At 36.2% G+C, this 14,200-nt stretch overlaps 1 protein-coding gene across 3 annotated transcripts in view; it reads left to right on the forward strand.

Moving 5' to 3' along the window:
• LOC135221922 (serine/threonine-protein kinase/endoribonuclease IRE1-like) overlaps nucleotides 1-14,200 on the forward strand; it is a gene marked incomplete at its 3' end in the record, with an annotated part of 223,076 nt that overhangs the window by 152,300 nt on the left and 56,576 nt on the right. For all 3 annotated transcript variants that reach the window (XM_064259948.1, XM_064259946.1, XM_064259947.1), the window contains 1 exon segment: nucleotides 7,011-7,158. In XM_064259948.1, coding sequence (XP_064116018.1) covers nucleotides 7,011-7,158 — 148 coding nt within the window.

Genomic DNA, 14,200 nt, shown 5'->3' on the forward strand with positions numbered 1-14,200 from the left:
GAGGAAGATATCCTAGCGGAGTATTCTTTTATCAAGGTTCTTTATCCGCCTATCACCACCCCTCTCCTCCAGCCCATGGACCAGCAAGTGATATCGAACTTCAAGAAGCTGTCTACGAAACATCTTTTCAAGAGATGTTTCGACATCACCGATACCACAAACCTCACCTTGCGTGAATTTTGGAAGGAGCATTTCGATGTTGTGTTATGCATCCGACTCATCGATCAAGCTTGGCAGGAGGTTTCGAGGCGAACCTTGAATTCTTTGTGGAGGAAACTCTGGCCTGATGCCGTATCCACCCGAGACTTCGAGGGATTCGACGTGAGTGAAGCTGGTGCAGATTCAGAAACAGTTGACGATCCTGAAACTGTTTCGCAACCAGATCTTGACGAGATTGTTGCACTCAGCAAGTCCATGGGGCTGGTCGTCTACGAGGACGACATCAATGACCTTCTCGAGGAGCACCAAGAGGAGCTTACGACGGATGACCTGAAGGAGTTGGAGGCCATGCAACATAACGTTGTTCAAGAAGAGTTCTCTATCAGCGGCGAGGAGGAGGAGGACGACCCTATGACAATAGCAGAAATTAAGGATGCTCTAGCTGCTTTTCATAAGGTGCAGTCATTTGTAGAAAAGAGACACCCCGAAAAGGCTTACACAGGTCGTATGGTTGCGCAGTTTGATGACGTTTGTCTGAGTCGTTTCAGGAACATTGTGAAAAGTAGGCAGAAGCAATCTTCCTTGAATAGTTATTTTTTAAAGAGGCCTTTAGTAGGAGTAAGCAAAAAGGAAGATCCAATTGATAGTACGATAAAACAAGTTGAAAGTGGTGAAGAAATTGAAATTTTGTAAAAAAAAAAAAAAAAAAAAAAAAAAAAAAAAAAAAAAAAAAAAAAAAAAAAAAAAATGTAAAGTATAAAAAAGTAAACAAAAATGTAATTATAAAAAAAAGAAAAAAAATTTTATTTTAAGTTTTTTGTAAAGTTAGTGTTACGGTTTTGTTAATGTGTTTCGTAAAGTTTAGTTTATGTTTCCTGACATTTTTAATGTATTTCGTTAAGTTAAGTGTACGTACTACGTAAAATTTTCTGCCGTTTGTCCTCCTCCTCTGTCGCCACTTTCGGAGATAGCCTCACTCGAAAGGTAAGGTTCCACATTTTACTACATTCGTACGTATGTGTGTACAGTGGACCCCCCGTATTCGCGTTCTCCAGATTCGCGGACTCACACATTCGCGGATTTTTCTGGGGAACGTTTACCCGCATTATTCGCGGAAAATTCGCGCATTCGCGGTATTTTTCTATGATAAATATCCACAAATTCCTGGTTTTTTTATGAATTTCATCATAAAATGTACTTTTTGTGATAAAACTATTAAAAAAACCAAGTATGAACATTTTTAGTGGGTTTTTCTTGAGTTTTAACTAACAAAATTGGCTGTTTTTAGCATTTTTTAGGGGTTCCAAACATTCGCGGGTTCTAACTATTCACGGGGGGGTCTGGTACGCATCCCCCACAAATACGGGGGGACCACTGTACCATGTACACTAATACACTTTATTTACAGGTACATATTAGTAGCACGTATTAAGTTAGGTATTGAATGGTTCAAATTGTTGTATTTCATTGTTTATTGGTCAATTTAGCTTTATTATAAAATTTACTGGGGTGTTTTTGTTGGGCTTGGAACGAATTAGGCAATTTACATGTAAAATGCGGTTCAAGAAACGAAAAGCACAGGTTATGAAGGCCGCCTCGGAACGGATTAATTCGTATGTCGAGGTACCACTGTACATACAAATACATTTATGATATAAAAATGATTTACTACAGTAAACTCTTGGTTTGTCGTCTTGTGGTTAGTCCTTGCCATCTCCCATAAATTTGTTAAAGATTCTACTGCTGTCTCTCTCTCGCTCTCTCTCTCAGTATACATATAGCACTTTAAAGAGAAAACACAGCAAAATATCTATAACATATTATTTCAGTTACAGAATCCATTTATGTATACTGTATTGATGTAAACACTATAGAAAATTGTAAAATCCATCTGAACTTCTTACATAGGTAACTTAAAACCTCCTTGCTTCAGTATTGTAGCAATTTTTATGTGACAACGTATAATTCTCTCTCTCTCTCTCTCTCTCTCTCTCTCTCTCTCTCTCTCTCTCTCTCTCTCTCTCTCTCTCTCTCTCTCTCTCTCTCAATGAAATATGAATTGTGTATCACAAAATTACATTTACAAAATTACAAATAATAATTACATTAATAAATTAGCCTCTTATAGCAAATAAATTATTTTCCTAAATAATTCTCTCAGTAATAAGCATCATCAGCTGATTCTCATAGACTAAATAAAAGACAAAAATGTACTTTGATCACTGTGTTTTGCTGTATTTATACATTATTATTACAGTATGAACGAAATATATATAGTTTTGTGCTGCAGCCATAAAAGGAAAGATCTCCCTCTCTCTCTCTTTCTTGTATGTTAGTAAAACTGTACTGTGCATATCCTTTTAATGAAAATATCAATTAAACATAAAAAAAAAACACAAATGAACAAATCTAACAAGTTTAGACAGATCAAGGGGGATGGTTGCCATATATTTTGCTTTGTCTGATTTATTGTATTGTATTTCATTACAAGTTTAGTTGACTATGATTATCACACATGTTGTAACAGTACACAAGAGAATATTTTGTCAATTTATCACTGTTGATGCTTCTCTAATCACCTTAAAAAATATTTAAAATTTGAAATTCATATTTATGTTACCAAGGCTCTAACCTCGGTACAGTTTTAAAAGGGAAAAACAATAAAGGTTGGTAGCAATGACCTTGTAGCAACAAGGCACTGAGATGATTAACTAAGGTAACTAAATCAGACTTGTGAACTACAAAAATGCATTTATTTAAGAACAAAAGGATTACCTGGTTCTTAACAAATTGATTAACTGAAAAGTTAAGTTCAAATCCAAATAACTCAAATAACCCTGGGGATCGAACTAAACCCGTCCATCCCTTTCTCTACAATAACTAACATTAGTTAGTTATAAAACTAGAAAAGTCATAGCAGTCTTCTAAGTAACACCATAACCACAGAACTATCTGTTAAGTTCCCATTATCAAATAAGTTCACATCAGAAACAGTCTGGAGATAGACAGAAAAAGAAATCTACATAAGTCAATTGTAAATAAATGAAAATGACATCGATCAAAAGGTCACAAGGAATAGGACATCCTTAAAACAAATATTCAAAATACAAAGACAAGCCACACTTGGGCTTAAAAGTAAGTATGCTTACCCATTCTAGCCACACTAATTAAAATTACACATAAAGGAAGCCATCTTGGACCTTCGCTGACTTCGTATAGTTCTCCATCTTAGTTATCTTGCTCTCCCATTATATAGGGGAATAGATCGCACACACGCAAGCATGAATTCACTCACAAGACACTCCCAGTTAAGTGACGTCACTAATTCGTCACAAGTTCACGACGTCATATACAGATCATAGTCACACCCATAAAATCTACTCAAAACCAGATTCTAAAAGCATATCTGCTTTTACCTTTACACGAGCATAGGACGTGGTCTGTTCTGCTTAGGCAGCGACCTTCAACTCGTACCACCCAAGGAGGTTGCATCAACATTTTTGGAGGCAATGCCGAGTCTTGTCCTTTAGACCGCTGTTTCCGCGGAGAGTCAAAATGATGACATCTACGTTTCAAAGAATGTCATACTCATCACATCCACTTATCAATAAAAAAAAAAGACAAATCAAAGATAACGAATCATATTCATAATGGTGTTTTAATTATACGTATTCTCAATACTCATTTCATATAGAGTAATACCTCGAACTTATGCGATTTGATATGCGCTAAATCACAATAGTGCAAACTTTTCATTGGAACTTATCTAATTATCCTACACGAGTTTTTTACAATAGCGCAAAGATTTACGAACCCTCTAGAAGCACTGCAAAACCCTGCAAAAGTGTTTATGTTTAATTTATTATGCAAATTTTTACATTTTAAAGCTTTTCTGTATAGAATATTTATTAAAAATATATTATTTTTATTTTTGTACATGCATAAATATGCAGTTAGTGCATATATGTACTTTTATAAGATGTGATACCCACTCACAAAGTTACTGCACTTTTCAAAGATGATATCCCTTCAGAAACTAATTTCTGAAGTACATACTAATATACAACAATTAGTATAAGTTTTCATGCTTTTAAGTGTAAAATCAGTACGTAGATCATGTAGTATGTAGATCATGTGTATGCTATTTATATTTTTGAAAATAATACAAAGGCAGTGTGCAATTCAGTGTTAGTCACTATATAAGAACTCGATGATCTACTAGTAAAACATCAGAGTTGTCGTTCTGTGAAAATTACTTTCTTAATCTCGGAGAAAAGTGCTGATAATATCTGTATGTACTATGTTACGTAAGTACAGCACATACAATTAATGTACTTTCAGAAGATGTGATCCCATTAACATTTTTTAAAGATGATACCCCTCCAGAGTTTTACCTACATGACATATGTATTTCTCTCTCTCTCCTCTCTCTCTCTCTCCTCTCTCTCTCTCTCTCGTCTCTCTCTCTCTCTCTCTCTCGCTCTCTCCCTCTCTCCCTCTCCACCCAAGGCCGTATCTCTCTCCTTCTTCTCTCTCTTTCAGTCGCGTCCTCTCTCTCGTCCCTCCTGTTCCTCTCCTCTTCATCCCTGCTCTCCTCTCCGCTTCATCGTCCCCTCCATCCCGTGGTCCCATCCCTCCTCTCTCTCTCTCTCTCTCTCGTAGTTAGCTCTCACACTAATTTGTAATTTTAAATTCATTTAATTTTACCTTTACCCTCTGTAAACATTACTTATGTACTTACATGTCTTCTTTATTTTATTAAATAGTGTGACTTCGTTATGACTGACTTATGAAGTTTACCTAGTGATGCAAAGAAAACTTTTATTCTGACAGAAAAAGAAAAAGGCATCCCTTGAATTAGGGGTAACTGTAGTATACATACAAAAAAGGATACGTATGTACATAGTAGTTCCTGTAACTATTTTTATACCAACCAGTTATTCCTTCTTTAAGGGTAATGGTGATGACATTTCAAAGGTACTATGGCTGAGACAAGAATGTTAAGAGGTGCCATGCATAGTAATACCCTGAACTTATGCAAGGTTAGGTTCCAGACCCCCTCGCGCAAGGGAAAGTTTCGTGTAAGTTTGGCATGGTCTCTGAAATTGCTAATAAATGCTTACTTCTAGAGTTTGAACACTAAAGATGACCCTAATTATGCTCCTTAAATATTAAACTAACTTTTAAATGAAATTACAGTAACTAATTTCATTTAAAAGTTAGCCTAATACTTAAGGACCATAATTAGGGTCATCTTTAGTGTTCAAACTCTAGAAGTAAGCATTTATTAGCAATTTCAGAGACCGTGCCAAACTTACGCGAAACTTCCCCTTGCGCGAGGGGGTCTGGAACCTAACCTTGCATAAGTTCAGGGTATTACTGTGCATGGCACCTCTTAACATTCTTGTCCTAGCCATAGTGCCTTTGAAATGTCTTCACCAAGTATTTACAGTGAATGAAGCGTTCCACAAAAATCTGCCACAAAGTGGATAGCAGAAATGTGAAATGGTGAAACTGGGGGACTACTATTCGGTAATCACAGAAGGATTAGAACTCCCTTAAGCCAGAGGGGCTACAACTTACTACATGCCATTGAGGGTGGTGTTGAGGTTCTTAACAACTCCCTTTTATGCCTTTTACTTTTCATTCATTCCAATTTCTCCTTTGTGTTTAAGAGCCTTGTGAGAGTAGAATTGAGACCCAGTAATTTATATTGGTAACAGTGACACAACTCCTAGATCAATATTTTGATAAATTAAAGAGAAAACTACTTCCTTATCACAAAGATGTTGGAAATAATATCTGCAAAGTAAAAAATCTTTCTACCATATGTATTTACATTTCCGTGGTGTTGCACGAGAGGTTTCTGTTCTCCGTGGTTTTGGTATTTGAAAATTACTTTTCTTGTGTTGTCAGGAGGTCCATAGCCCAACATCCTCCATCATGTTATGTATATTGTCACTTAGTTCTCTCATCACATAAGCATTGCATTTTGAGAGATATTCATTGACATATAGAATGTACGTACAGTACTGTACAGTGTTATTATAGCTGCTTTTTGTATTAATTATTTTTGTTAGTGTCAATGCATATAATGTGTGGGTATATATAAACTTACTGAAACTTTGGAAGGACTTATATGATTGGTAGTATTAACACTGGGAGAGCCTTGTGTATACTGGAGAGAGTATCTGGTAGCAAGCTGTTAGAGGTGTTGTATTGTAAATCTACTTTCTAATAGTTCAGAGACTCTTAATGGTCCCCCCTGTTCTATTTTTCCTGAAGTTGGCTACAAATTGGGCTATCTAATATACACCAAAGTCACCTTATATTTGAATGGGAGAAAAATTAGTTAATAACAGTTGTGAAAGTTTCATATATTTGTGTATATTAAAATGTTAGGTGTGACACCATTATGGTATTTAGGCTAAGTTCCAGTATTTTGAGCATGAAAAATTTTGTCACCCTACAGCTACATGAGATTGTGCAAAATTATCAGAGTAGAATCCTAAAATAGGCTCTGCCTGTTCTAGACCTAAACACTCACTCCCAGGCCTAGGACAGTAGTGGGTAGACCAGGTTTGTCTCATGAAGCTTGATACCTTGCGTAGAAGTTAAAAGAATAGAAGGCAGCATGACACACTGAATAAGTGAAGCAATGACATTCTTGTGCCCCATGTAGAAGCTATCCTCCATGCAATATATAAATTTGTAATGTACATTTATTAGATTTATTGTTGAATTCTCTTGCTATACTTCTCTTTGAATAAGTTAGGATAATTTACATATGTAAAGTTTCATTTGGTTACGGTCTTTAAACACATTTTCTTATTAATGAATTTCCATTTTAGTGCCGCCAGTTCCGTTACATTGCGCTAGAACTATGCAGTGCAACCCTTGAAGACTTCATTCAAGGCCATTTCAAAGCAGATATCGGTCCTCATACACTCCTGTACCAAGCATCATCAGGTCTCCAGCATTTGCATAATCTGGATATTGGTAAGTATGATCACCAGAGAACTCAGTTCTTTAAAGCTGTTTATACTGTTGTCCAGGTTTACAATCCCTTATCCAAAATTCTAAAAACTGGAAAGCTCTAAAAACTTGCATTTTTTATTGTGGAGGATAGAGCATTGTTAGAAGTTTTAAGATCAATCAAATATAGTTCAGTTTATAGTCCCACTTATTGTAGATACATTAACCATATATAAGTATGCTTGCATCATGCACCTTTCTGAAACTTTCTGATCAAATTTCAAAGGGACACATTATACCTGAGTTATAAATCTGTATGTGTGTGTAAGAACTCTTGGCTCTAGTTAGGCCTTTATATGACATTAGGTCTAACCATTTGCAACAATAAAATAGTTCCGTTGTTATTTAAAATAACCATGTATGTATACATACATACTACTATTTTATGGATATTACATATTGATCATGTTACTTAACAGCACACTATGAACACACAAGCTACTTGAGACCATGTCAGGCCATTTTGATTGCTGCTGTTCATGCAGTGATATAGGTAGCTAACACTAGATAGTTCTTAATAAAAATTTGTTCCCTTTATCACTACTGGGCTGCTATTACGCAAGACTCACAGATCACCTGCACCACAGGAAATTGCTCAATCTGCTTTACACCTTTGGAGATGGCTCATAACTAAATGCCATGAGCCATCAAGAATTTGGATGGTTGTTGGACATGTGTTAAATATGCAGAATGCTCTTGGTAGCAAGTTGAAATGATGAAAGTCATTTTAAGCTGTCTCTGTGAGTCATAGGTTTCAATAGGAGTGCAGAAGGAGACTGCATTGTTTAGGCTGAACTCTGGCAGTGTGTGTTTTCGGCCCTCTCTAAGCAGAAACTCCCACTTAAACTTCTACAGAGATGAAGATTCTTACCTTGGAAGAGATGTCACTAATACCTAACATGAAGTGGATATAGTCACTGAATTTTTGAAGTGTCTTTACCTTCTAGAATGTAGTAATTTATCCCAGACTTTTATACTGCTGGCAAGTAATGATACAACTGCCTTCCGCTCAATCAGTTCACGCAGGCTTCCCATAATAAGGAAATTCTGCTTGCTGTACTTTCAAAATTCCGGATGATCAAGGATGGTCTTTCTACTGAGTGTTAGCATATCAGACACATGCCATGCTTCCCAAAAAGTTATTGGTTCTCTCACCAAAAAACATAGGTCATTGGAACAGAGTATTAAAAACCCTCTAGCCCAAAAAGAAGGTTAATCAGATGTGTAGATCCCTATTGACATCAGAATGGGTAATAAGAGACAGCCTGCTCACTTCCTGAGCTCTGACTGGTAACAATAATATGACCAGGTCAGACTATAAAGCCCCAGATCAGAATGTGACATGGGCACTTATATCCGGTCTAGAGAATGATAATGATAATCTTTGGTGAGACGCCTCAATGTCCATCCTTTCATGAAATGGAAACTACCTCATTAATGAAAGTAAAACTATAATTGAGGTTAATCATAGAGATTGTTGGGACAGAGCCGTATTTGGTCCCTCCTTTAGTAGGAATTCAGAAACCACTGAAAGGGATGGCTATCCCACTTATTAGCATGATAAGCATCACTTATGGTAGACATCACCACTCCCATATCACATTTTCTTGCTCACAGAGCGGTCATTTAGCCTATGCTACTTTTTATCCTTTTCATGTGCTCTTTTTTTGACATTGATATTGGTTTTTGTGTCAACATATCAGGATTTTTTATTATTTAGGATAAGAAAAAAGGAAAGAATTTATTTTGCATTTTTATATCCTAAAGGTTACATGCATGAAACGTGAAAGGGAAAAAATTAAAGATAATCTAGAGCATAGCATACCTTTCAGTAGCAACACACTCCTCTCAATAATAGGAAGAGGGTGGGATGATAATAGATCCAGGTACAGGAACTGGAGTGGTTTATGAGAATGGATAGCTCTCCACCTTCCATAATGCAGTAAGCTATGGGATTGTATGAAACACCCAGAGAGGGAAACCAATAGATTCTCATATATCTTTGGTTCAAAGGTTATAGTCCATTGTCTTAGAATACATCTATTCGGAAATGGATAAAGGTGGAAAACTCCCAGTCGGTTAGAGACTTACCTCCCACCAATAAGCAAGTCTGTCCTAATGTTAAGACCGAAGGTTTGTTTCGTATATGAACAAGTGACAAATTTTTAACCAATTTGTATTTTTCATAACTAACAAATCTGAGGTCCTAACATATAAGGCCCACCTCGAACCACCCCTCTAACAGTCTAAACTGGGTTGGAAGAGTAACTGATGGGTCATGGGACGTCAAGGGCATTCTGGGAACTACAATACTCCGTGACCTGGTACAGATGCCAATAGTCCCTGGATCTCACAATTTTTTTTATTAATTCTACCGGTTTCCAGCTTTTCACTAGTATTATCCTAATGTTAAGACCGAAGGTTTGTTAAATATGGAAAATACAGATTGTTTAAAAAATTGTCATTTTGTATGCTATTCCCTGAAACAGAGCCAATACTATAGCTATGGGTTGTTAAATTTCATTTACATTTGTATCATACCATTTTAGTGCACGTGATATTCTAGGCAAACTTTTTATATACTCATCTAGAGACTGGTTGGCAAATCTTTTCTTTTATGGTACACTCGACAAGAAAACTGAAGATACAGTTTTCATTAGCTTTCGTTCATCCAATTTCCCATTTGTTTTTACTGAAAAGACATAGTATCGCTAAATTTACTCTAGAATATGAAAATATACTGCAAATTATATCATATAAGTTAAAACTGCAAAACAAAACCGTTCAGATACTTAAAAACACGATATATGTCCGAAGTAATTGGAATTTCTCAGATGGATTCGTTCATAGAGATCTGGTAGATAGAATGTGAATTTCTGATTTTAGTACTATGTATCACGACGACAATATTTACTCGTTTTTCCTCATGAACGGGGATATATTGCATCATCGTAAGTAGTGAATGCAATTATTTTAGTTTCTACAAACTGATGTTTGTATTCCAAAGCGATTAAAGGTAGCTGACGTCAATGGCACTCAATGTTGCAACGGCTAAGGTAGGTTGAGCAAATCTAGTTCCATCCGCAAGAGCGTTTTCTATGATGTGAGGAGGAGCCCTAGAACTTCGAGCGGGAAAGCGCAAGTCACTGGATACTGGCTTACGTAACGGATTTTGCACTTTGATTACTTTGACGTTGACATGGATCGAATGCCAGTTGCTGTTTACAAAGCTACTGTCTTTAAACATAAATCTTTATCAAGGTTAAAGTAGCATGTCAGCTCAAAGATTTTCTGGCTATATGCTCCCATTACAAATCAGTTCGTAGTAGTCTACAGCCCTGCACGACTGCCTTTCTTTGCCGCGAAGCTGAACGATCTCTCAACACATCAGCATTTTTTGCACGATATAAAACTTTAATTGCCCGTGCAATACATAGTGAGTTATTTTTACTTAACACAGCTTTTTTTGTGAATGATTTATAGATGAAACCCGATTTTCAAAAGTACAGACTATATCAAGAGAGCAAGAATGACTGCAGCCTGTGTGTGAAATTTTCCACGTCTTTCTACAATCTGAATGTTACGGCAACTGTCGAATGAAATAAAGATTAGGGTATGAATTACTTAGAGAATTAGCTTGAATATTATGATCCTTCTAAAACATACATTAAAAATATATATTACCACTCAATCTCCCAAAGAAAATATAATGAAATTAAGTTGTTATAAATAGGCCTAAGCTTTCAAGTAAGCAGATTTGGCTCTCTCTCTCTCTCTCTCCCTCCACTTTTAAAACACATTTGAAAAAATATTATCACTCAGTCTTTCAAAATAAATATAATGAATTAAGTATCTCTATAGATAGGCCTATGCTTGCGCGCTCCCTCTCTCTCTTCCTCTTCCAAGTGTTTTCCCCATCTCTCTCTCTCTCTCTCTCTCTCTCTCTCTCTCTCTCTCTCTCTCTCTCCACTTTTGAAACATTTGAAAAAATATTATCACTTAATCTTTCAAAGGAAATATAATGAATTAAGTATCTCTATCGATAGGCCTATGCTTGCACGCTCTCTCTCTCTCTCTCTCTCTCTCTCGTCATAATATTTCATTCTTTACTGTGATATTCCTCACGATTTCCACAAGTACTGCCCAAATTTTAAAACACTTTCTCTCATTGTTTAAGATCCGTCTTCAATTACCTATGAATTTTACGTCAGTTTAATGTCAAACATTACTTATAAATAAGGTTTCACAGTAGGTTTTAGAAAAGGATGATCGATATTCTACCCTGAACTGACGTTACCAAACCAACATTAACGAATGCTATAGAACCTGTTTCTACATTCAAGTATATATGAATATAGGACCTCTACAGAATCTTTATGGTGTAAAGTTAATGGAAATCTAGAAGGCAACAAACACTGAGTTTGAAGCTCCGCCCCCTTTCTAGAGATGCCAGGTGTGGCATTAAAGAGCAATATATGTCCGAAGATTTAAAAAAACTGTATCTTAACTTTCCTTGCCGAGTGTACAATGTGCTTCATGACTTAATCAAAAACTTAAAAAAAAAAAACTCCACAGGGTTTTCCTTATACTGAAATCCCACACCTTATTGGTTACTGGAGCTTCTACTCGGAGTCTCATAGTCATCATTAGTCTCTTCATTGAGTACTGATATTATCTCTTCAGGCAAAGGGTCATTATAGGGGATAAATGGGATCAAAATGGAAAGAAATCAATCATCAACACCGAATGCCAGCAGTAATGGGAAACAAGAGGTAGATATCCTCTGTCAGACTGTCTTTCTATTACAAAAAAGTTGCCATTTACCCATTATTTAGCTTTTAGTATTGCCAAATAATGTTCCTACATTTTGTATGGGAGTAAAGTGTATACCTGAACTCAGTTGGGGTGGCACCAGCCTTGAAAGAGGGAGAATGTATTACTCCATCGAAGACGATGTAATAATGAGATGCAGGCGATTGTAATATGTATTTGTGATGCTTAACAGGTTAATATAGCAAAGAAAGCTGTAAAACAATCAATCACACGAAGACAGAATTTCAGAATTTTGTGGTGACTGTGAAAGAAAGTTAATGGCAGATATAAAGCTATTTGTCTCCACTATCCCACTGTGTGATAGTTGTAAAATGAATTGGCAATAATTGTCTTACCTTTTAAGAGGAAAAATCTCCCATTGGACATGACTACCCAGCAATTTGGAATCGCCTTGAGAAAAATCTTAGGACTGGTATGGCTGAATTTTATGACTGGCTCCACTTCCTCAATATTATAACTTCTGCTACACTGTTTGAAGTAATTATTAACCCCTTGTAGATGGTAACATATCTTCTACAGGCGGCCCGTGGTTAGCGGCAGGGGTTCCGTTCCTGGCCGCTGATGTTATGTGATTTTCGACGCTAAGCGATTTTAAAGCCTACGGCTGCTTCACACCTTCTTTTGAAATTCTAGACCAGTTAGCAGCGCCCTAGACCAGTCAAACAGCGCCGTAATCCTGGGTGGCGTAATAAGTAAAATTATATTTATGTAGTATAGTACTATAGAATTTACTGTACAGTAGTACAGTAGGGCCTCAATAATTGCGGGGGATAGGGCCCAGAACCCCCCGTGATAAGTAAATACCCGTGTTATCCTGGTACCCCCCTCAAAAATTGCTAAAAATTGCCTACTTTAATAGTTAACCCACCCAAGACCACTATTTCAATGTTTATAACTGCCTATTTTAGTTCAAACACCAAATATGTCTTCAACTATCACCTTAAACTAAATTCAAGATAGTTTCAAAGTTATTTTACAACATTAGCCTTAAAAATATATGTAGTATAGCTGCTACTGTACATATGTAGCCTACTAGCCTATGGATTACAGCTAGACGCCTACATACGCATGCTCATGTGGGCCTCTTTTCTTCCCAACACATGTTAACATATTACACGTAATAACGTTCATCTGACGTTTAGGCTTCTTTCCAAGAGTAAAAGAATCGGGGCTTTTGGATGCCACATAATTGACTCGTTTATATGGGTACAATTTAAAGAACGTGGCAAACAAGACTTCAATAGCAACATAAAATGTGGGCAGGCCAGTGTTGCCAAATGGGAATGGCAATTTCTTGCTAGATTTTGCTCCATAAAGTGCTAAAAAATTCACATCATACACAACAATGCCACCCAGCCAATTTCAACCAATTGCTCTCTTTTTCGATTCAAACATGTTTCTAACATACACAGTGTACTTGTACATTACGTTTCATGATTCATAATCATTTCGAAACCTATTCTGTTCAATTCCTGAAAATGGTTTTGCAAGATTTTGTTCTTTTTCTTACATGATATATCAAACATAGTAGAATAAAAGAAATATTAAACTTAACATTACAACGTTTTGATGTTAAAATACGTATGCTAGATGTATTTGAAAACAAATGCAGGTTTTCCTGCCAGATGCTGGATTGAAAATTTTTTTGCTAACTACCTCAGGAAATGAAAGCTAGCATTAAAAATGTGAAATTGGTAACACTGGACTCAACAGATCCGTGTTAGTAGTACAAATGATAGTTATTGTATCATTAAAAATATCAAAATATACGAAGTCGGAAAGCCGATTCTATTCATGTTTTTCTAAACACGTAGCCTAAAAGGAAAACTTTATTTTGTTTGTTTCATCGTGCCACAAACCCCTGACAATGCAGAGTACATATGATCATTCTAAACTATTATTTACTACCAGAATAACAATGATATTGTGTATTGAAAATGAATGTTACGTATATTCCCAAACATTATTACTACCCTGATTAGTACTATTACAATTTCGAAAGATAATCTTGCTGTGAACGCTACCATAATTAGATTTTCATATACGTACATACATTTTGTCAGCTGGCTGGCTTTGCATAGATAAAAGTTGATTTCACTGATATGAAATTATTCCACAAATAGCCTTTTTATTTTGATAACGTGAAGGGCAGTTTCAAAAGCTGCCTTTGCAT

The sequence above is a fragment of the Macrobrachium nipponense genome, chromosome 3 (assembly GCF_015104395.2).
Source record: "Macrobrachium nipponense isolate FS-2020 chromosome 3, ASM1510439v2, whole genome shotgun sequence".
NCBI lineage: Eukaryota > Metazoa > Arthropoda > Malacostraca > Decapoda > Palaemonidae > Macrobrachium > Macrobrachium nipponense.